General features: G+C 43.2%; 2 protein-coding genes and 1 long non-coding RNA gene across 4 annotated transcripts; 1 reads left to right on the top strand and 2 right to left on the bottom strand.

Annotated features, from left to right (window-relative positions):
- Window positions 1-1,772: 1,772 nt before the first annotated feature.
- Window positions 1,773-10,040, bottom strand: LOC109908910 (potassium channel subfamily K member 6). Of its 2 annotated transcripts, none has more exons than XM_031796055.1 (3): window positions 9,748-10,040; window positions 4,867-5,262; window positions 1,773-2,960 (listed from the first exon to the last, which is right to left on the bottom strand). In XM_031796055.1, exons 1-3 carry the CDS (start codon window positions 9,821-9,823, stop codon window positions 2,728-2,730), a joined length of 705 nt encoding a protein of 234 aa, XP_031651915.1. In that variant the 5' UTR covers window positions 9,824-10,040; the 3' UTR covers window positions 1,773-2,727. The 2 variants fall into 2 exon arrangements, with proteins under 2 accessions (XP_031651915.1, XP_020363285.1); XM_020507696.2 differs by having other exon boundaries at window positions 9,171-10,038.
- On the top strand, window positions 9,705-13,863 carry LOC109908911 (uncharacterized). Its single transcript, XR_002257710.2, has 3 exons — window positions 9,705-9,796; window positions 12,203-12,287; window positions 13,196-13,863. It is a non-coding gene; the product is annotated as an uncharacterized LOC109908911 (long non-coding RNA).
- si:ch211-14c7.2 (uncharacterized) lies at window positions 11,203-18,494 on the bottom strand. The gene is made up of 6 exons (XM_020507695.2): window positions 17,890-18,494; window positions 14,796-17,247; window positions 13,469-13,620; window positions 13,180-13,304; window positions 12,621-12,735; window positions 11,203-12,279 (listed from the first exon to the last, which is right to left on the bottom strand). The coding sequence occupies exons 2-6, from the start codon at window positions 16,999-17,001 to the stop codon at window positions 12,154-12,156; spliced, it is 2,724 nt and encodes a 907-aa protein (XP_020363284.1). The 5' UTR covers window positions 17,002-17,247; window positions 17,890-18,494; the 3' UTR covers window positions 11,203-12,153.
- Between the last annotated feature and the right edge of the window lie 5,245 nt (window positions 18,495-23,739).

Here is a 23,739-nt window from a genome sequence, read left to right as displayed (position 1 = left end):
CGCATGACTGCGATTAGACAAATTGTAATTATCTCAAAAATATTCAAAGCAGTTTCACTTCTTATCCCAGGATTGACCAGGCTTTATGGAGATGGGACCAGACTCATGTTAGACACTCACTCCTCTCATTCACCCTTAACCCATCAGTCCAAGGCCAAAATCAGTATTTTTTCCCCCACTACTTTCAATGATCTGCTTTACAGTCCTCTTATGAGCCTCACATATGTACGTGTTACCTTTCAGGTCAACCAGTACAAGAAACATTTTAATACAAAGTTGCCTTCATGGCTCTATTTTACATACAGTGCATTCGGAAAGTTTTCAGACCCCTTGACTACTCCCACATTTTCTTACGTTACAGCCTTATTCTAAAATAAGTCTGTCCTAAAGCCACTCCACTCCCACTTGTCCCGAAGCCACTCCTGTGTTGTCTTGGCTGTAGGGTTAGGGTCGTTGTCCTGTTGGAAGGTGAACCTTTGCCCCAGTCTGAGGTGCTGAGCACTCTGGAGCAGGTTTCATCAAGGATCTCTCTATACTTTGCTCTGTTCCTCTTTTCCCTCGATCATGACTAGTCTCCCAGTCCTGCCACTGAAAAACATTCCCACAGCATGCTGACACCACCATGCTTCACCGTAGCGATGGTACCAGGTTTCCTCCAGACGTGATGCTTGGCATTCAGGCCAAAGAGCTCAATCTTGGTTTCATCAGATAAGAGCATCTTTTTTCTCATGGTCTGAGAGTCCTTTAGGTGCCTTTTGGCAAACTCCAAGCGGTCTGTCATGTGCAGTGGCTTCTATCTGGCCACTCTACCATAAAGGCCTGATTGGTAGAGTGCTGCAGGGATGGTTGTTCTTCTGGAAGGTTCTCCCATCGCCATCCAAGGAAGTCTGGAGCTCTGTCAGAGTGACCATTGGGTTCTTGGTCACCTCCCTGACCAAGGCCCTTCTCACCCAATTGCTCAGTTTTGACGGGCGGCCAGCTCTTGGAAGAGTCTTGGTGGTTTCAAACTTCTTCCATTTTAGAATGATGGAGGCCACTGTGTTCTTGGGGACCTTCAATGCTGCAGACATTTTTTGGTACCCTTCCCCAGATCTGTGCCGACACAAGCCCGTCTCCGAGCTTTACGGACAATTCCTTCAATCTCATGGCTTGGTTTTTGCTTTGACATGCACTGTCAACTGTGGGACCTTATATAGACAGGTGTGTACCTTTCCAAATCATGTCCAATCAATTTAATTCACTACAGGTGGACTCCAATCAAGTTGTAGAAACATCAAGGGTGATCAATGGAAACAGGATTCACCCGAGTGAAATAAGGTAATTTTGTTTTTTTATTTGAATACAATGCACAAATTTCTAAACCCGTTTTCGCTTTGTCATTGTGGGGTATTGTGTGTAGATTCATGAGGAAAGGGGTCTGAATACTTTCCGAATGCCCTGTATGTTCAGGTCATGTGGAGATATTATAGATAACAGTCCCAAACTGTAATGAAAATGCCACGATCTCCCCATTTATGTCTGCTGTGAAACATGAGTTTGGGCCCTCCAACATTAGTCCACTGGTTTAATGAACTGGACAATTACGTTCCCTTAGTAATATCAAATAAGGATTCAGGAATGTGGTGTGTTGTCCACTATTACTGAAGCATGACACTTGATATACACGAGACGAGTGAATTTAGTTATTACATTGTTATTATTGGTTAAAATGATTACATTAATTTTAAAAAAGTGACCTACTTCATTTTGTAATAATCAACACAATGTAATAATTACATTATGCACAAACATTTAGCAATTTATTACATTATCAGCATTTATAACAAATGCAAAAGTTATTACATAAGCAGCCATTACATTATTGGCAGATATTACATTGTCATTTGCTACTACGTACATTGACAAACTTCCTACATGCTAATCCTGAACAATCTGTCACATAGGAAGTGTCATTGTGAAAGCTAACAATGAACAAATGACAACTACACATCAGAACACATATACTTGGTTTTTATTTTCAATCCTTTTGTTCCCTAAATTTGCTATCCTTCAGATGATATCCTTGTCTTTAAAATTTTTTTTTAACACATGACCATGTCACACCACAGGCAAAAACAAAGCCGGGAAAAGCCCACGCTAGTCCTAGGAATATTATCCATCATATGACTCAAGACAAAGTCTCAAGCAATGGCTTTTTCACATAGTGACTAGGGAGGGGCAACAAACTCCTTCAAAAGATGGGCACTATAACGAGTTTGTTTAGTTTTGAAATATCAGATATTTCTGTATGACCTTCTTTGATCAACCCTGACCTAAAAACCACAAAAGGGTACATGAAAATATCAGTATATGATACTTAAATATTTTTTGGTCTGAAACCAAAAAAAAAAAGCGATAAATAATCAGAATCAGTCCCAACCGGAATTGTTCTCTGTAGGTTATGGAATAACAACCTTTTCCCTCCTTGACGAACAACCCTCGCCAAGTGTCAACTGGGTGCACTGGTGCAGCTGTAGAGTTTTTGTTTCTCTTTGGTTTAGTTGCGCTGTCGTAGCAGGAAGGTCTGACCTGACCCATGAGTTGCCTCACAGTGGTAAAGATAGTCTTTGGTCCCTATATAGTGTCAGGTTTTAAACTAATCCCTGTGTTGCTGTAAAACAGTGACTGTTGTTTTAACTGTTTGACCTGACTGATGTAAAGGAGAACGGGCCAGAGTGGAGTGAGTCCTTATCGGTTGATGGTGTTATAGGAGGTCTGGGAGGCCGGATCCAGGGGCTTGGCAGAGTCCTCCGCCTCATGCTGGTCCTCGTGGCCGGCCTCGATGATGGGCTCCTTGTCCTCCTCTATATCCTCATCACAGTGGGGGAGCTGGAAGAAAGAAGTCAGGCCATGCAGGTCGGCCATCCGGTGGAAGGCACGCAGGACCAGGTACATCATCATCAGCCCTACAAACAGGTACACTGCAGAGGACAGAGACCACAACATTAATTCAACATCAGCAAGTATACGCTGTGGGAAGAAGCATTGTACATGGACACAGTCACTTGTCTCACAAAGCGCAAATTCACCACACTGGTGTGTTCGAGATGTATTCCTGCTGGACAAGAAGAAAACCACAAGGGGGCCGTCTTCAGACTTCTACAACAGGCTTCCTCACGATACAGTTATGCTTATATGCCATATCATGGTTCATTTGTTTCAACAGTTGTTTCACTGCAGCTCAGTAAGCAGAGTAGACTTACACCTCCCTTGTGACTTAAATTCTGTCATGCCATGTGAGGTATTTTGAGACAGGAAAAGTATATTACGACATGAGCAAAACAACCTATTTTCCCAGTAGTTGAAACTTTAATGAGAATTACACCCACAATTTTAGCAATTGTCTGAGAATGGTGCTGGACCATATGACATAAAAATAATAAGAAAAGGGTAAAGTGTGATGAACAAGCTTTAAATAAAAGTTCAAATCCAGGTCATGTGACATGATCAACCAAAACACAGGGCCCTAAAACAAGGTTGAGAGACAATGCCACAGAGTACAACAAACACCACTTGGCTCTAAACAGTGAGGTTATTTTGAGAGAGAATTAAAAAAAAGGGTAATTCCAGTAATTCAATTATACCATAACTAAGAGCATAACTCTGACAAATGTCATGAGACAATATGAAATCCTTCCAAGTACAAGTTGGGTAGATGGTATGGTATCCTTGACTCCCTACTGCAACATGCCCTTAAGAGGAGAGCAATTTCACCACACATTGCACTCTTCCCAAAACAAGAAGCCCAATTCAAATTCACCCATCCAGTATACCAACCAAATCACAGACATTGTGGGATACATGGAGGGGGCAGTGGAGCGACACTTTAGTTTCCTCCTGAAAACCACAAGGGGGCGTCCTCAGACTTCTACAAATGTACAGTACGAATGTACTCAAACGATAAACCGTACTGCATATTTTCAGTATCAGAATTACATGTCTAGGGTCAGTATCAGAATGACATGTCTAGGGTCAGTATCAGAATTACATGTCTAGGGTCAGTATCAGAATTACATGTCTAGGGTCAGTATCAGAATTACATGTCTAGGGTCAATACAGGGATAAGCAGTGCATAAATGTTCTTTCATCGGCTGAACCATGTTAAATCGGGAGACTCATGCAGTCTCAGCATTCTGACTAATATCTCCTGACATTTGGCCCACAAATGTTGGCGCAGGACATTGAGCACAATGAAGGGTGTCCTGTCCTCTCATCTTCAAATGATGAGTATTTCAAATATATCTTACATAAGCAGATTTAAAAACTAAAACAAAACAGCATTTACTAGTTCTTAAAATTGCTTCCTTGGACGTTATAGATCCTTTTGACCGGAGTGCACTACTTGAGAGGAGGAGGAGCACTCAGGAAGCGCCAGTTCTCACATCCGAGGTGTGAAAGTTCCTGCGGTTTCACAGAGACACAACACCATTTTCCACCAGAGGGCCTAGCTATCTCAGTGCTGGACAAGATGTCACATTCTGGCTTCACTAATGTGAGGTGGTGTTGGGGCCGAGCGTCTCCCACTTCACTCAAGTGCCTGCACGCGCTCAAAATTGTCAAGTCCACTTATTCCTATGCACATCCCTCTGTTTAAAACATTGATGCAAACTCCACCCAATCGTTCAGTCACTGTTCACACTTATTTCCTTGTTTCCTATTCAAAAAGGGGAAAAACAATTCTAACTCGAAATCATGAACACCAATATTTAAGTTGAGTGGGTAATGACTATCACGGAATTTATATGACATTAGTCTGAGCTGTGTCATGAGCCATGTCAGAGTGCCTTGCCCTGTTATCAAATACACTCAGACTAGTTCATGACTCACCCATCACAGAGATCTTGTACAGCGACCTGAAATTCTGTCCGGGCTTCTCGCCGGGCACATAGTCGCCCAGGCCGATGGTACACAGCGTGATGAAGCAGAAGTATATGGCGTCCAGGAAGGACCAGGTGTCCTCGATGTAGCTGAACACCACGGCGGGTACCACAAAGAAGCCCAGCACCACCACCAGCAGCAGGATGGCGAAGTGGACGGCAGTGGCGGCGAGAGGTTCCAGGCCGATCTTCTGGCGGCACATGCTGATGGGTCCGTAGGTCACCAGGTGCATGAGCCTCTGGACGCAGGCGGTGAGCACCAGCATGGTGAAGGGCACTCCCAGCAGGGCATAGAAGATGGAGAAGGCTTTGCCTGTGTCCGACAGGGGTGTAGTGTGCCCATATCCTGGGGAGGGTGGAGAGAAAGTATGAGAGAAAAAGCGACAGAGCGCAAGTTTATAGAGCTAAGAAATTATTAGGATCCCATACAAGCAAACACAGTACAATAGCAGATAACATGGTGTTGCCAGAGAGGTTAGTGTACTGTACCATTTCGAAAAAATTAAGTTATGATGGGAACAAGTCGGTTATCATTGAACAAAATGAAAGTCAAAACAATCCACTGTAACTAGGCCACTCAGGAACATTCAATGTTGTCTTGGTAAGCAAATTCCATCTATTTTGACTTGTGTTTTAGATTATTGTCCTGCTGAAAGGTGACTGTACCAGGTTTTGCTCTAAGATTTTGCCTGTGCTTAGCTATTCCGTTTCTTTCTATTTAATTATATATATTTTTTTATCCCTCGTTCTTGCAGATGACAAGCATACCCATAACATGATGCAGCCACCACCATGTTTGAATGTATGAAGAGTAGTATAAGTGATGTGTTGTGTTGGATTTGCCCCAAAAATAACGCTTCGTATTCAGGGCAAAAAGTTCATTACTTTGCCACATTCTTTGCACTATTACTTTAGTGCCTTATTGCAAACAGAATGCATGTTTTACAATATTTTTATTCTGTAAAGGAGTCCTTCTTTCACTCTTAATTAGGTTAGTATTGTAGAGTAACTACAATGTTGTTGACCCATCCTCAGTTCTCTCCTATTACAGTCATTAAACTCTGTTTTAAAATCACCATTGGCCTCATGGTGAAATCCCTGAGCGGTTTCCTTCCTCTCCGGCGTATTGATACACCATCCAAAGTGTAATTCATAACTGCACCATGCTCAAAAGGATATTCAAAGTCTGTTTGTTTTTTTACCCATCTACCATTAGGTGTCCTTATTAGTTCTCCTGGCATCCGCCAAACTCAGATTTGTCCGTTAGACTGACAGATTGTGAAGAGTTATTCATCACTCCAGAGAATGCATTTCCACTGCTCCAGAGTCCAATGGCGGCAAGCTTTACACCACTCCAGCCGAGGCTTGATATTGCGCATCATGATCTTTGGCTTGCGTGCGGCTGCTCGGCCATGGAGACCCATTACATGAAGCTCCCGACCAACAGTCCATTTCGGTGGCTAGTTAGCTGTATGTATGGCTAGCTAGTAAAAGTGACCGCTGAGGTTAACGCTTCACAAGCGAAGGCCAAATCTACAGCCAAACAACGTTTCTTGCCTGTCAGACTAGCTAGCTACCTATAGCAAGCAGCTTGGGCCATATGAAATACATCAGTAAAAACAAGACAAAATAACCAGATAGTTAGCTGACCATATACAGCTAAACACTGCAACTATGAGACAGAGAGTAATCATTCCAGCTCCTCCGATGATGATCCCTTGGTTGGTACAGGCGAGCACGACAGGATTTGCTAATCTGAGAGCTATACCCCAAATTTCTCAGCATCCAACATATCTGCTGTTGTCTCATTTCTTTCACCTCGACATCACAGGTCTGAATCCGTATCACCAACCAACATTGATACAGGCTCTTATACAGTGAAAAGTCGGGGACACATTGGCACCGTCATTGAGTAATTAAGTGATTTTTTTTCTGTTAAAAGTCTAAATGACAGCATAACCTGTTTCTGGTTGATGACAACAGCCACGCAAATAAGACAACAGGTTGTTAGGAAGTTAATTATGCGATATCGATGCAGATATTGTTAGAAAAACAAGGCCGTTTGCAGCCGCTATAGTATTTATTTTTTTAAAGGCAGTTGACGACCGCTATGGGCTCTAAAGGGCTAACCAACAATTTAAACATTTGCCTTGCATAATCCCCTAGACGCAGTCGCACCGTTAAAAACAAACAAAATTGTCACAAGAAACTAGCTCCCTGGTATACAGAAAATACGAAAGGAAAGGAAATGGCACTCCACTAAATTGGAAGTCTTCCAACTAGCTAGGAAAGTACCGTGCAATATCGAAAATCCCTCACTGCTGCTCAATCACCCTATTTTTGATACGGTTGAAAAGCTAACTAAAGAGCAGCATTCCTTCCCCATGTGAGGATTGCCTTCACTTCAGCAGTGATGAATTCATGAACTTCTTAGAGGAAAACATCCTGATCATTAGATAACAAATTAGACTCCTCTTTGTATTTGCGTATTTCTCCAAAACTCAGTTGTCCTGAGTCTGCACAGAACAGCCAGGACATCAGATCAATTTAATCCTGTGTCATTTTGACACATTCACAAAAATAGCCATGGCCTCTAAACCTTATTCCAACTAAACTACTGAAAGAGCTACTTTCTGTGCTTGGCCCTCCTATGTTGAACATAATAAAACAGCTCCCTAGCCTCCAGATGTATACCAAGCTCACTAAAAGTGGCAGTAATAATGCCTCTCCTGAAAAAGCCAAACCTTTAACCCCAAAGAATATATATAAAAAAGTTTTTTTTAAATCTGACTTTATCAAATCTCATTCCTCTAAAAAAATAAAAAATAATCTGTTGCTCAGCAACTAACTGCCTTCCTGAAGACATAATTCATACGAAACCATCCAGTCTGGTTTTAGAAACCATTATAGTACTGAAACTGCTCTCGTGAAGGTGGTAAATGACCTTCTAATGGCCACAGACCATTAGAAGGCTATGCGTCTGTCCTTGTGCACAGAGACCTTTATGCTGCTTTTGACACCATTGATCACCACATTCTTTTGGAAAGATTTGAAACCCTAATTGGTCTACATGGACAGGTTCTTGCCTGGTTTAGATCTTATCTGTTGGAATGACATCAGTTTGTCTCTGGATGGTTTGTCCACTGGCAAATCAATGGTAAGTTTTGGTGTTCCTCAAGGTTCCATTCTATGACCACTACTGTTTTCACTACACACACACACAGAGAGTATATCAAGCAGTAGGAACACCTTCCTAATATTGAGTTGCACCCCAACCCCTTGCCCTCAGAACAGCCTCAATCTGTCAGAAATGGACTCTACAAGGTGTAAAAAGTGTTTCACAGGGATGCTGGCCCATGTTGACTCCAATTCTTCCCACAGTTGTGTCAAATTGGCTGGATGTCCTTTGGGTGGTGGACCATTCCATTCTTGATACACAGGAAACTTGAGTGCGAAAAACCCAGCAGCGTTGCAGTTCTTGACACAAACCGGTGCGCCTAGCACCTACTACCATACCCAGTTCAAAGGCACTTAAATCTGAACTCATAATGAGAGGCTGCAGTTGCTCATGGGTCTGCTTACCAACATTCTTTATTTTAGAGTTAATTTCCTGCAATTATACACATTTAGTCATTGCATGAAGCTAAATGTTTGCAGTTTTTAATGATATCTGAGTGAGAATAACTTAGAAAACCAACGGGGGACCTCGCTAGGTAATTCAACCATGATAACAATATTAGATAGCTGGTCGCTAAACTAAGTTAGGAATCTAAAAAAAATGTTAGCTGACATGTGCTAATTGACTGACTATCAGTGATTGACAGAGTAAAACTCCTGATTTCGAAATTGCACCTTGTGTAGTCAGTCTACTAATCTAGATTGCAACGGTAAATTGAGACCCTGACTGAGTCAGTGGAAATGGATCTGAGGGCTTTCAAAAAGAGGACCACCAGTTACCCATCCCTGCTTTAACGCCTTTAAAGCACTGATACTGGGGCATTTACCTGAAAAATCACATGGGCCCATTGATGCGTGGCATGTTTTGGTCACGGAGTACAAAAAAAATGCCCAGCTACAACTGTAATTGTAATCTGTAACCAATCAGTGTTTCCTTGAGTATCTTGCAATATTAGCACTTAAATTGTTTAGAAATGTCTATATGGATTCGTCTTACACAAACCAGCCGAAACAAAACGAAAACGATGTAAGCCTAACAAAGACAAGTGACGTTAACGTTATAGGCTATTTACTTACCGACTGTCGTTACTAAAGTGTTGGCGAAGAACAAAGAGGAAGCCAAGTCCCAATTAGAACTCGCAGAAGAATTCGGAAGGATAGAAATTCCATACTTATTGGCTTGTAAAACTCTCTCCAAAAAGTTTTCAAGTGATGTTGCATTGACGCAACTTTGGTTGAGAAACTCTTCTTTCAGGACTTGTATGTCTCTTTTAAGTTTGTCCTCCACCGGCCGTTCGATGGTGGAGAAAACGAACGCGCCAAACAACAGATAAGCAACATAGAACAGTATAAAACCTGTAAGCAGTATCCAAGATTTGTACCACGAAGACATTCTCTATATTTCTGCTTTCAATGTCATCCGCCAAACTGTGACTTTGTAGCCTACTTCCCTGACTCCGTCTGCTCAAGTTTAAAGTGTCGGCAGTCCTCCAACCCACTGTTACAATTTTAACAAGGATGTGTTCAAACGCCTAGAACTCTGCAAATAAACATGTTGAGAATACACTGCTCCCTACTGTTCCTCATGATAACAGCATGTTCGTAGTCTTTTACGTTCTATTTCTATCTGCAATCATGTGGATGTTTCAATCACCTGAATAAACCCCAGAAAATAGTCCAAGAGCTGAACCAGAAACAGTTAGGTGAGCTACAACACATTTCCTTTTCATTGCCCTTTTCTCTTTGGTGTTTACAAGACTGGATAAGGAAAATATAGGGGAAAGGCTCAAACAATCCCTAGGTGAAACTATAGACTAAATGATCCAGTCAGTCTCAGATCTGTGAAGACCTATGGGGCGGGCCAAAAAGGAACTAGAGTGTACTGCCTCGCTCTCCTAGTTTCATATGTCCATAATGGCTTCATATAGTTGTTATTGCAGACAGAGATTGCTTCGCCTTGAGCTTGTACTTTTACGTAAAACTAATACACGTGATTAGGGGAGCCATCGTATCACATGCTGCAGCTGAAGAAAATAGCAACACCAGGATATGTTTTTCTTCTTGCCAACCATGCACTGAACTATACCAGGGCAATGTGCACAGTGGCGCATTAGGCAAACAAACTGATGACTTTATTTGATAGCTTGCCAAAAGGTAATCTAAGGCCACTTGCATATTTTCACTTTTGCACAATCAATGCCACAATATCTGGTGAAAATAGATCCTCTGACTCAGCAACTTCCTATTAACCAATTAAGCACGACTAACAGGCCCAGATTACCGCATTTGGTGCCCCGGGGCACCTATGCTTTTTTGGGGGGGGAAAACAGCGAACTTCCTGCATTTCAACACAAACAACTGTTTTATAATGTTATTCTACATTTCATCATGAGGCTGAGAGGTACTTTTGCAGTATTAAAGCTATTTTCCTGTTTTTCTACATATTGTGCCATGGGAAAGAGAAGAATGTGCTGTTTTACAGCTCATCTCGTGCTATTCTTCACATTTTGCCATGAAGCTGAGGGAAAATTGTGCAGTTTTAAAGCAAATTTCCTGGAGGTCATGGGCCCCAGGTCACCTGTCCTGCATGACTGATCGGTGATCCGGCCCTGGCCACAGACCAAAATCTTGTACATGACCTCTTTTTGGGCCCCTTACCTGTCATCATCATACATGAGAGACGTCACAAATTTGCCATTCTGGTAGGGCGCATTCTTAGCCACAAGGTTAGAGTGGGTAATGAACTGAGAATAGCATTGCTCTGTCAGTTTTCCTCATTAGCAGTCTTAGGTAATGACTTGAAGGCTTTGCACAGTCTTGCCAGTGGTTACAGCTGATTGTGTGCTAATTCAAAGTATGACACTTGTAAGTGTTGATTTGCCGGTGTGGTTGCCTTTTGACCCATGAAGCTTTTTTTGTAGCGCCGTAGACCATTCTAATTGACTGACATGTGTAGCCCGTAGAGTACTATTTTCTCCCCATTCTTTTGTTGTTTGCTGTTTTGGTTTATAGTGAGTATTGCATCAAACACCCAAATACGATGACTGTTTAGGTACTTCAAAAACTATACAGTATATCATAACATTAGCAAAAGCTTTTGAGGATGGAAAACAGTAATCAACGTATCATTTTATTACATCAATTAACAAGTTGACTATCTAGTTTTATCAATTTGAACAACTCATCTGCATTTTTCTTGAGGAATATATATTATGTACAAATGACAAACATTCACTACATTTTCTGTAGGCCTACTGAGTTGCCCTGGGTTACCCACAAACAACAATCAAGAGAGAAACAAATAGAATCTAAATAGGACTTGACTGCTTTTTGTGATCTAAAACAAACGTGTACTGGTAAAATAACACATTTTCTCTTTGCCAGCACAAAACAACTGTATTCTGACAGCCAGAAACACCCCCAATTTAAAGGATATCATTTCAGAAAACATGGTAATTATTTACTATGATAATAAGAAAAGGAACTGTGATCCATGTGAGCTCCAATGTTTGCTAAACCTACAGTATATTCTGCTCCAGAGTTGTCACCGGCACGTTTGGGCCAGATCACGTGACGGGAGAGGATAGTGTGTGTTTGTTGTTTGTGTCCATGTCAGTGTGTGTGTGTGAGAAAGAGGGTGGGAGTGAAAGGGGGGGGGGTATAGACATCCACTTCTCCGGGCAAACACTAATTACTTTAACATTTCCTATAGTCCATAAGAATAAGATTTATAAGAATGTTAAACATTTGCATGTATTTTAAAAATATCTGTGAGACAAAAATTACAATTAGTGCTTAATTTGATCAAATTTGTCACAGGTATGCATCGGTGATCTAACTCCAGCGAAGGCAAAGCAAAACAGGGCATTGTTAAGGATCACCATATAGTCAGGTGGTCCAGTCGGCCCAAGGAGAGCATCCTCCGAGTTCTGAATCTTGCGAAATGTTTAGTTATTTCTCCCCATGGAGATGAAGACTGTGTCCCATTAGTGGTTTGGCATGGACATGCATGAAAAAGGCTAAATGTGTTGTTGAAGGTCAGGGAAAGTGGACATTTTGGTTATTCCATGATGTTCTTGTTGACATACGATAAACGTCTCTTCCCACAGGCCTGTGCATGCTGACTGGACGAGGGGAGGCCAAGAGAGGGACTGTAGTTGGCTGCTCGGTGCCCAGTCATATTTTCCTGCAGAGGTGAATAAATGACAACTCTTCTAAATTGACATAAACGTTACATCAATTGTACATGAACTGTAGTCAGTTGTTATCTGAGTGCCAGTGCAAAGAACAGTCAAATGACTATGTCATACTATGATGCATGACCCATTATACATTCTATGATTATAGGCACTTCAGTTTGGTGTAACATGCTGTAGCATTTGTCATGGTGATAGAGCCTTATGTTAAAAATCTATAATAACATAAGATAAGGCTGTATCATTTCAGCCTCATAATATGAAACAGAGTAGAGGCCTGTTATTGCTCTTAACAGCCCATTACACTAGCATTACAGATGTAAATACTCACCGTGTTACACTGGCCCAAATGTAGCGACTGTAGAAGACGTTCACGGGAAACAGCATTTGCCCTCTTATATTTCAAGCCAAACATCTTGTTCAAGTCATGGAACCCATCGAGTAAGCTACAAGACAAACGCAAATTAATGGCAGAAGTAAGCACGACAGTTATGAATAACACCGCAGCCTATTAAATAATTGTGAAACTGAATCTTTCACTAAACCAATACTGATTCAGTGCGTGAAATATTGTCTAATATGCAGCTTATCTCTGGTCATGGGTTCAAACAGTCAAGTAATTGTTCGGTGGTGGTGACATTTCAGGCTATCTCTGGCGCTATCTTGAAGGTCATAATTTCTTCCACTAGATGGCAATATATAACAACTATGTCCAGAATGTTCCTTATCGTTCCAATGTCATGAATTATAAAACTGTCTAGATTATGCTTCTAACTGATTTAAAATCCGAGCTGAAAGGAAATATAAGTAGGATTTTAGGATCAAACTTCCAAATCATTCCCTGAGCTGGATTTGAATAAAATATCATTATGGTTCCTTGACCCACTTACCCATGATCTTCTGCAGAGCTTTCATGATCCAAGACGCCTCTGAGGAGCTGGCTGAGTGTGGGAACAGCATCACGATCATACAGGGGAGTAGACAGTGACGGGAAGGCCTCCACAAACACTTTGTTCTGAAAGATGGAAATAATGAAAAATGAAGAACAAATGTGTATGTATCATTTCCAGTCAGTCCCATGGACCATGTACTCCTGGAGATTACAGGAATATGCAATAAATTGACTCATTGTCTTTTGTAGTCACTTCGGAGGAAAGATGGAGAGATTTAAAGGCCTACCACATTTTGCGTCGCAGAGAATCTGCCCCTTGTCTCCTCCACAGCATTTGTGGGCCACCACTGTTCTCTTGTGTCTTGCCCTTCTCCCGCTATATCCTTTGGGAAGGCTGTCCAGGCATCCTCTGATTGTTGGAATGAGCTGTCTGTCCAACCTGAGGTCCAATGGGTAGACTCGTTGGTGATGGAATGGTTTTCAAGTGCAGCATGGAAGGCATCAGACATGAATCATTACGACACTAGCTAGATTCTATTGATTCTATATGATCTGTATGCCTTGCACTGAGTCGACCTCAAAGTGCAGGGACCTGGTGTATGCTCCAAATAGGCGGCTATTTTGCATGCTGTCCTCATTCAAATGGCCTGAATGGGCAACAAATAAAAGTTTGGTTTTTTTGGTAGTTGACCTGTTTTTTTTTTTTCCTTCTATAATCTGACAACTATTTTTGTAACTTTGATTTATACACTTGGTTAAATGTCACTGCCATTGCAAGTGCCATTGCTTTAACTGACATATGACATAATCGTGACAACATCAATGATTAGACCTGTGTTATTACCATTAGACACTAATGATGGGGAGTTTTGTCTTTGCATGATGTTTGAGGTTACATGGGGATGGAACGTTGGGATGGATGTCACCCTGCATGGTCTCTCCCAATCACGGCAGAGCTGCCTGCCTGGGTCTCTGTCTCTTTAAACACGGAACCCCATGTCCTGAGGCTCACACGCCTTACATCCCAAAGCAGAGAGCACTAGCACTACCTTCACATGAGTTTGGGAGAGGAGAGGGCCCTCAAGAATCCAGGTCAGACCAGAATAACTGATTATTTATTTTATTTCAACTTTATTTAACTAGGCAAGTTAGTTAAGAACAAATTCTTATTTACAATGGCGGCCTACCCCAGCCAAACCTGGACGACGCTGGGACAATTATGCGCTGCCCTATGTGACTCTCAATCACGGCCGGTTGTGACACAGCCTGGAATTAAACCAGGGTCTGTAGTGATGCCTCTAGCACTGAGACGCAGTGCCTTAGACCGCTGCGCCACTCGGGCATTGGAAGCAACGTGTCTACATGCCCTGGCTGCTGCATGGTGCAAACCACAACAAAGAGAGTTACCGATACTGTTCACATCCGAGCTCTTGTCTTTGTGGTTTTCAAAAGCCTTTTCATGTTCTGCTGTTACTGCTGCCTCTGTCACATTTGAATAATCTAACTGGAGGATGTGATAGTCATAAGAAGTTTCTGTTATGTGTGTGTCGTGTCTGGATGTCTTTAAAAAGAGCCCCTGTCACATTTCTGAGGTGCCGTAGGCTGGGGACTTACCAACACTCTCACTTTTCCCAGAAGGCACTAGGGGTGATGCAGTGAAGCTGTCGTCCCAGGGCAGCTGCTCCTCTGCCTGCATGAAAAGCCCAAAGTCATCCTCCCCCTCTGGCCCCCCATCCAGGAACCCCCTGTTGGAGGCCACCTTGCTCTCGTCCGGGCCCATCTTCCACTCCTGCTCCCCAGGGCTCCGTAGCAGAGGCACCAGAGCCCCACCTCCAGCATCTGTCTGCCCCCCATTCGGAGCAGGGAAGCCTGTTGCCATGGCTCTTGAGGAGGCCAGATTAGGTGGCGAGTGTGTGACAGAGGTAGCAGGGCCAGCAACAGCAGAGCCTTGTAAACGGGAATTAAACTGCCTAGTCCCTGCCTTCCTCCACCTTACCACGGCCTCTTCAGTTAGGTTAGCTGGTAAATCTGAAAAACACCTCGCTTCCATATTACATGTCTCCTCGCACTCATGTTCCTCCGTTGCCCAGTGAGGCCCTCGCTCAGTTCTCTGGGATATGATGTCTCCCTTTACCAGCCTGGCCTCATCATCTGTGCTCCTGACCTCAGGCAGTATCTCCCCATGCTCCCCACAGAGCTCCCTAATTTCTGGTGCTGTTGACTGGATCCCCTCCTCCCCCTCTATCTCCTCTTCCTCACAGAGGCCATGTACAGATTCCTGTAAACCTTCTTTATCCACTGCCACAGGATCTTTTTCTTCTGGCTGACATTTCTCACAAAGCTTATTGTATTGACTATCTGATTTAGTTTCCTGATTTATCTGACCATAGCCAGTCTCATCAGGAGCAGTAGAAATGCTGCCCTCTACTGGTCTGGGTGGTTGAGTGGAGCAGTCTTTGAGGCAGCTTCTCTCAGAACAGCAGTGGCTCTCTGAAGTTTGACTATCGATCCACCTGTTGGGCAGCTTCCCCTCAGCTATCTCCCCGGTTCCCCTTAGCCTCTCTGAATCACACTCTGCAGACTTGATATGATCCACAAACCCAATCACAGCACCCACCATGCCATCAAAGTCTTCCACATGACTCATGATACCACTGGCCACATCGTTGCCTCCAGTATGTATGTCTTTATCCCATAGTTTGTCCTGGAAGTGCTCCTTGTTGAGAGAAGTTTCAGGATGCAGCCCCTCCTGTGCGCGTGGGCTGTCTGGCTTTCCCCGGTCCCCTACGTCACTGCTGCAGTTTTCTGGGTCAGCGTTGTCTGGAGGCAGGGAGGAGTCACAGGGCTTTGACCGGGTGAGACCAGTGCCATCCTGCACTTTCCCCTCCTCCTTCTCCTTAATCCCCTCCACACCGCAGCTCGACTGATCCTGCTCACATACAGAGGCAGCTCCCCTCTGACCCCCGCTGCTCCCCTGCCCTCCTCTCCGCCCGTGACACTGGGTGCAGGTCTTGGTCTGAGCGTGACTGCATTTGGGGCTTCTAGTACTCCCTCGGTCTTGTTTTCCACTCAGAGTGTCCTGACCAGCTTTGGGAAACTCCCCTTTGTCCCTGCTTTCCTGGCTCCCTTCCAGGGTATGCTCGCCAGCATTCTCCCTGTTCCGGAGTGTTCTCCCCTGGATGGAAACCACAGGCTTGCAGGATGTTCTCCACCTCTGGGCTGACCTCGATTTGACCTGGTATGACCCCAAGGCCCCTCCCATATCCTGCACCCCCATTTTCCCCACCATGGAGGAGTCCCTGACCCCTCCCACTTTATCCCTCAGCCAGCTGCCCACCAGCGTGGAGGGGGACTGAGGGACCAGACTTTGAGTGCAGGGCCTTGGACTGCCTGTAGAGTAGAGGCACCTTCCACCCTCCGTCTTGAGGAACAGACAGCTTGTCTGAGTCTGACCACCTCCCTCAGAGGCCTTCAACGTGGCCACAGTCACCAGTGCCCCCAGGCCTGTCTGTCTGGGGTTGGAGGCATAGTTGGAGTCCAGCGGTAGCCCCAGACCATAACCCAGCCTGCCCCACTGTCCCACTGGGTAGACATCTGCAGGCCTGGGGCACGTTCCCTGGGACCTGGGGGGAGGTGCTGCCCTCCTGCGGTTCTTGGAGCACGCAGCCCAGGCCCGAAGGCCCTTGACTAAGGGCATGTCCCCAAGCTCCAAGCGTCTGGTGAAGGAAAGATCGCTTTTTTGGCACTTCTGCAGCACCTCCCTGGGGGAGCCAGACATCTCCAGGCATGGGTAGTTGTTGTTATTGTTCTGCTGGATCATTGTTGCAGCCTTCAGATTATTTAAGATAGTATCAAAAAAATACTAGCCAATGTGCAATCTTCAAACGTCTATGTACCTTAACAAGGAGGCTTCAACGCATGAAGAATAGACACTCAAAGTAATGACGCGCTGTGTATTTCTGAGTAATATTCAGTGACAGTGCTGTCAACAGTGTTCTCCATCCAGATACGCAGCTTCTATCAATGGATGTCAGGCATGTAAACCAATTCAGTCTACCTGAACAACCTAGAGGAGAAACAAACATTGATCAGATATATCATTGAAAACATGATACAACACCTCATTTCATTTTGGAAAGGATGTTACTGTACAAAGACTCTCATAATCAAATAAAGCTACGAATCAATATCTGCTAGAGCCCACGAGAGAGATTGAATGGCTGGCATTGTGTGAGAACCATGTATCGATCCTCTCACACAATCTTAACTACCCACTTTGATTGGTGTTTTGGGGCTCAATCAAATGTTAATTTGTTCGTATTTTATGTGCTCATGTTCATGTAAAATGTGTAGTTATAGTGGACATTATCATGATATATTATGAAGTGGAGGTTCTTGACCAAACAAAAAATGTAATTCATATAGGCCATTGTAAATAGGGTACAGTAGGCTGCTATATGGGTGATGCATGTATGATTAGCCTAGAAACAGTTGTAATAGACTATGCTGCGCAAACGGTCATTCCACATGCATCAATTGTTTCAAAGCCTACCAGTATGAATATTTCATAAGGAAGGTGCCTGTTCAGACAATAAAATGATCATCAGGGTACCCAAAACGGTCACAATATTTTTCGATTTTAAAGGACGCTGTTAAATAGCAATCACAGTTCAATATTGTCATCATCGTCCTTGCTTGCTTCCCTTACCATTTCATACTCAGATTCTCCGAGCAAGACGTTGCCAGACATCTAATTGCTGTTGGATGTTGTCTGCTTGACGTTAACCTTCATTTCATAATTGTCGTATTTGACTCGCGTCTGTCTGTAGGATCATTTTATGCGTCTCCCACGAACACGACACCATGAGCATCGACCGAAGAGGGTTTATTTAGGCTACTATACATACATTTAAAGGTGGAAAAGGTCCCCTATACCTGCATCGAAGTCAAAAGGCTGCTTTAAAAATAAAATCATATTTTTCTGTAAGTCTCTTTGCTCATCTTATTCGAGCCAGTCAGCAGACGCATCCTTACCGCAGTAGCCTACAGTGCGTGCACCCAGCAACGAGAATGTCGGCGGCAAGCTACTTGCATCCCACTCACACGTAGCCTACGCAGCATCGCATCATCACTGTAGCCCACTCTTGAGGTATTCCGCGTCTCGTTCTAGTCGGAACTAATGCAGTATCATGAATAACTACAACCAGTTCGAGCAAGTCGCAAACTCGGAAATGTTCAACCAGTTAGCAAGTCGAAATGTCCGAGTTTCCTTGTTACGACTAGCACTTGAACGCGGCATAAAATCGAGTAGACACAATAGCGACACGTGATGATGGTTACGATTCCAGCCTAGACTAGACTTGAATATAATTGTACATAAGCACGTGATATTGCATTAGGATGTATGCCTATGCACTAATAACTAATGTAAGCCCTGGAAATAGTGTGATTGGTGTAAAGTACTAAAGTAAAAATACTTTCAACTATTACTTAAGTAGTTTTTGGGGGGTGTATGTACTTTAATATTTATATTTTTTTGACAACTTTTACTTCTACTTCACAACATTCCTAAAGAAAATAATGTACTTTTTACTCCATACACTTTCCCTGACACACAAAAGTACTTGCTACATTTTGAATGCTTAGCAGGACAGAAAAATTGTCAAATTCACACACTTATCAAGAGACCATCCCTGGTCTACCCTACTGCCTCTGATCTGACAGACTCAAATGCTTCATTTGTAAATTATGTCTGAGTGTTGGTGTGTGCCCCTGGCTATCCGTAAATAAAATAAAAACAAGAAAAGTGTACTGTCTGGTTTGCTTAATATAATAATTTTGAAATTATTTATACTTTTACTTTTGATACTAATGTATATTTTTGCAATTACATTTACTTTTGATACTTAAGTAAATTTAAAACCAAATACTTTGACTTTTACTCAAGTAGTATTTTACTGGGTGACTTTGCTTTTGCTTGAGTCATTTTCTACTAAGGTATCTTAACTTTTACTCACGTATGACAATTGGGTACTTTTTCCACCACTGATGATATTAATTTAGGCCTAATATACAACACAAAACAGGGATTTGAAAATTAAGTTTTGGGATAAGTAGGCCACTGAGTGTAAAAAACATTATGACAGACTAACCAGATGAATCCAGGTGAAAGCTATGATCCCTTATTGATGTCACTTGTTAAATCAACTTAAATCAGAGTAGCTGAAGGGCAGGAGACAGGTTAAAGAAGGATTTTTGAGACATGGATTGTGTATTTGTGTGTTATGAATTTTATGAATAATGACTAAATGATGTATACATTTAACATAGAACTATAACTAACAGAATTCTACCCTGTCTCTGTATAATGATAAATAATGTTTGTCCATAAGAAAGAGGGACTGTTAGCAGGCAAGGAACTGTGGCAGACAACTTGTGACCACTGTCAAACTGATAACAGGGAAGGAAGTCTCCCCACCTAGGGAGGGGAGAAACCTTGGGCTTGCAGTAGATTGTGTAACATGTTGTAGGATGTGATAAGCAATGTATGAAGACTTGTAAACTATATTGTCATTGTCTTAGAGGAGGAGGGACAGTTATGACGAAAGGAGAGGTATATAAACCAATGTACATGTAAGGATGGTCAGAGCTCTCGTAAATAAACGTTGCTGACTATTGTAGACTGGCCTCTGTCTGTTTCATTTCAACAAGAACCTTACAAATTCTTGGTAACAGACCGAGTAGTTTAATTGAAGTTCAGTTTATGAACATTGAGAACATAATTTTCTTAACAGTGTGTCATTCAGAGGATGAATGGGCAAGACAAAATATTTAAGTGCCTTTAATGTGGGATATGGTAGTAGGTTAGGTTAGAGTCTTATTCTAAAATGTATTAAATTGTTTTTTCCCCTCATCAACTACACACAATAACCCACAATGACAAAGCAAAAAGTGTTTTTAGAAATGTTTGTTCATTTATTTTATTTTATTTTTAAATGAAATATCACGTTTAAATAAGTATTCAGACCCTTTACTCAGTACTTTGTTGAAACACCTTTGGCAGCGATAACAGCCTCGAGACTTCTTGGGTATGACGCCACAAGCTTGGCACACCTGTATTTGGGAAGTTTCTTCCATTCTTCTATGCAGATCCTCTCAAGCTCTGTCAGGTTGGATGGGGAGTGTTGCTACACAGCTATTTTCAGTTCTCTTCAGAGATTTTAGATTGGGTTCAAGTCCAGGCTCTTGCTGGGCCACTCAAGGACATTCAGAGACTTGTCCCGAAACCACTCCCGCGTTATATTGGCTGTGTGCTTAGGGTCGTTGTCCTATTGGAAGGTGAACATTTGCCCCAGTCTGAGGTCCTGAGCGCTCTGGAGCAGGTTTCCATCAAGGATCTCTCTGTACTTTGCTCGATTCATCTTTCACTCGATCCTGACTAGTCTCCCAGTCCCTGCCGCTGAAAAACATCCCCACAGCATGATGCTGCTGCATGACATCACACACAAGATAGCCGGAGCACGCTACTTCAGTGTCATGGATGCCAGATCAGGCTACTGGGCTATAAAGCTCACAGAATAGTCAAATCCAATCAAAAATCGAATCAAATTGTTTTTGTCACATGCACCGAATACAGGTGTAGAACATACTGTGAAATTCTTACTTACAAGCCCTTAACCAACAATGCAGTTTTAAGAAAATAGAGTTAAGAAAATATTTACAAAATAAATTAAAGTAAAAAAATATATATTTAAAAAAGTAACACAATAAAATAACAATAATGAGGCTATATACATGGAGTACCGGTACCGAGTTAGTGTGAGGGGTTACAGGTTAGTCGAGGTAATTTGTACATGTAGGTAGGGGTAAAGTGAATATGCATAGAAAATAAACAGTGAGTAGCAGCAGTGTAAAAACAAAGGGGGAGGGGGGTGGTGTCAATACAAATAGTCCCTTTGGCCATTTGATTCATCGTTCAACAGTCTAATGGCTTGGGGGTAGAAGCTGTTAAGGAGCCTTTTGGACCTAGACTTGGCGCTCCAGTAGCACTTGTCATGCAGTAGCAGAGAGAACAGTCTATGACTTGTGTGACTGGAGTCTTTGACAATTTTTGGGGCCTTCCTCTGACACTGCCTACAGTATATAGGTCGTGGATGGCAGGAAGCTTGTCGCCAGTGATGTACGGGGCTGTACGCACTACACTCTGTAGCTCCTTACGGTCGGATGCTGAGCAGTTGCCATACCAGGTGATGATGAAACCGGTCAGGATGTTCTCGATGGTGCAGCTGTAGGGCTTTTTGAGGATCTGGGGACCCATGCCAAATCTTTTCAGTCTCCTAAGGGGGAAAAGGCATTGTAGTGCCCTCTTCACAACTCTCTTGTTGTGTTTGGACCATGATAGTTTGTTGGTGATGTGGACACCAAGGAACTTGAAACCTTCGACCCAGTCCATTACAGCCTCGTCGATGTGAATGGGGGCATGTTTGGCACCCTTTTTCCTGTAGTCCATGATCATCTCCTTTGTCTTGCTCATGTTGAGGGAGAGGTTGTTGTCCTGTCACCGCACTGCCAGTTCTCTGACCTCCTCCCTATAGGCTGTCTCATCGTTGTCGGTGTTCAGGCCTACCACCGTTGTATCGTCAGTAAACTTAATGATGGTGTTGGAGTCATGCTTGGCCACCCAGTCGTGTGTGAACAGGAAGTACAGGAGGGGAATAAGTACACACCCCTGATGGGCCCCCGTGTTGAGGATCAGCGTGGCAGATGTGTTGTTGCCTACCCTTACTACTTGGGGGCGGCACGTCAGGAAGTCCAGGATCCAGTTGCAGAGGGAGGGGTTTCATCCCAGGGTCCTTAGCTTAGTGATGAGCTTTGTGGGCACTATGGTGTTGAACACTGAGCTGTAGTCAATGAACATCATTCTCACATCGGTGCTCCTTTTGTCCAGTTGGGAAAGGGCAGTGTGGAGTGTCATCCAAGCTCACAACGTTCAATACACCATTTGGACGCAAGAGGTGTCGTCACCTGCCTTTCGGGATTATCTCAGCCCAAGACGAGTTTCAGCGAAAGATTGATTGTGGACGATTGTGGACATCCTCATCTATGGTCGAACCAAAAAGGGACACAACATGAATCTCTGCACGATGCTGCAAAGGTCCTGTGAGAAAGGAATATAGCTCAACCCTGTGAAAAGCACAGTCGGCGCCACCGAGGTCAGCTACTTCAGACATTGTCTCACAGTGGTTGGGATCAAACCAGATCCATAGAAGATTTCAGCCGTAAAGGAGATGGAGCTAACAAAGAACCGCGCCGAGCTGGAAACAGTACTTGGCATGGTCAACTACTTAGCCAAGTTCGCCCCCAGCCTCTCTGATACCAACGCACACCTGTGTCAGCTGCTAAAGCAATCCAGTGATTTCCTCTGGGACAAGCAACATGATATTTCTTTCCAGAAAGTGAAAGACTTGATCACGAGAGAACCAGGACCAATCCTTACCTGCTACGACACCAACAAAGAACTCAGACTCCAAGTGGACGCATCAAAGTATGAACTAGGTGCAGTGCTACTGCAAGAAGTAAAGCCCAACGGCTATGTTTCCAAATCTCTCACAGACAGTGAAATCAACTACGTGCAAATCGAAAAGAACTGTACGCCATTCTGTTCGGATGCAAGTAGGCTTGGGCGGTATCCAGATTGTCATACCTTCATACATCATTGTGTCATACCAGGACATTCGGTAATACCGGCACTGAACACAAGGGGAGCTATTTTCTAACCCCACTGAGTCTCTGTAATCTGAAGATTAGCAATGCTAACAAGTACATGCAAAATCCCATAGAGAATGCTAACTAAATGTATTTGCAGGACAGACAACCCAGCTCAGAAAGCTTTACCAGTAACTAAAGAATGCTACTCACAGTTTGCTGCACGCATACAAAAAATATTAGATAGCAAGGCTCTTGATCCAGGAGGGGATTCTCTGCTGTTACCAAGCAAAGCTTGATTTTGGAAGAAGCTAACCACTTAGCTAGATTGCTAACTAGCTACTAAATTAGCAAACAAAATGCACAACTGCAGAGCATTTAGCACATTTTAGACAGTTAACTTAATAGTTGTTAAACATTTAGTAATGAATACCATACTGTACCTAGATCACCTGGCACGTGCTGCACAGCACTGAGTGACTCACAAGGCTCCAGTCTCTCATTGTTTTGTGCTTGTAAACAAACACCAAGCGACTGGGGACTACAGGTATGCTTCATAGGGAAAAAATGGAGATGTAGGTACACACTGTGTACAGCAACTCACCTGTTAGTGACACAAAACTGTAGGAGATCCGAGCAGAAACAGAAAAGGACACACAACTCACACAGCTGAGGAAAGTCATACAGGATGGATGGCCTGAGAGGAGAAAATGCCCTCATAGCATCTCAGAGTTTTGGAACCATTGTGATGAACTGTCACAGATCAATGGAATTGTTTTCAAGGGAGGGAAAATCATAATTCCTGACACACAGATGATGTTGAAGATCCATGCTGGACACATGGGCGTTTAAA

This window comes from Oncorhynchus kisutch, linkage group LG18 (genome assembly GCF_002021735.2).
Source record: "Oncorhynchus kisutch isolate 150728-3 linkage group LG18, Okis_V2, whole genome shotgun sequence".
Classification (NCBI taxonomy): Eukaryota; Metazoa; Chordata; class Actinopteri; order Salmoniformes; family Salmonidae; genus Oncorhynchus; species Oncorhynchus kisutch.
The sequence above is the reverse complement of the archived record's forward strand: the minus strand, read 5'-3'. Positions and strand labels throughout refer to the sequence as shown.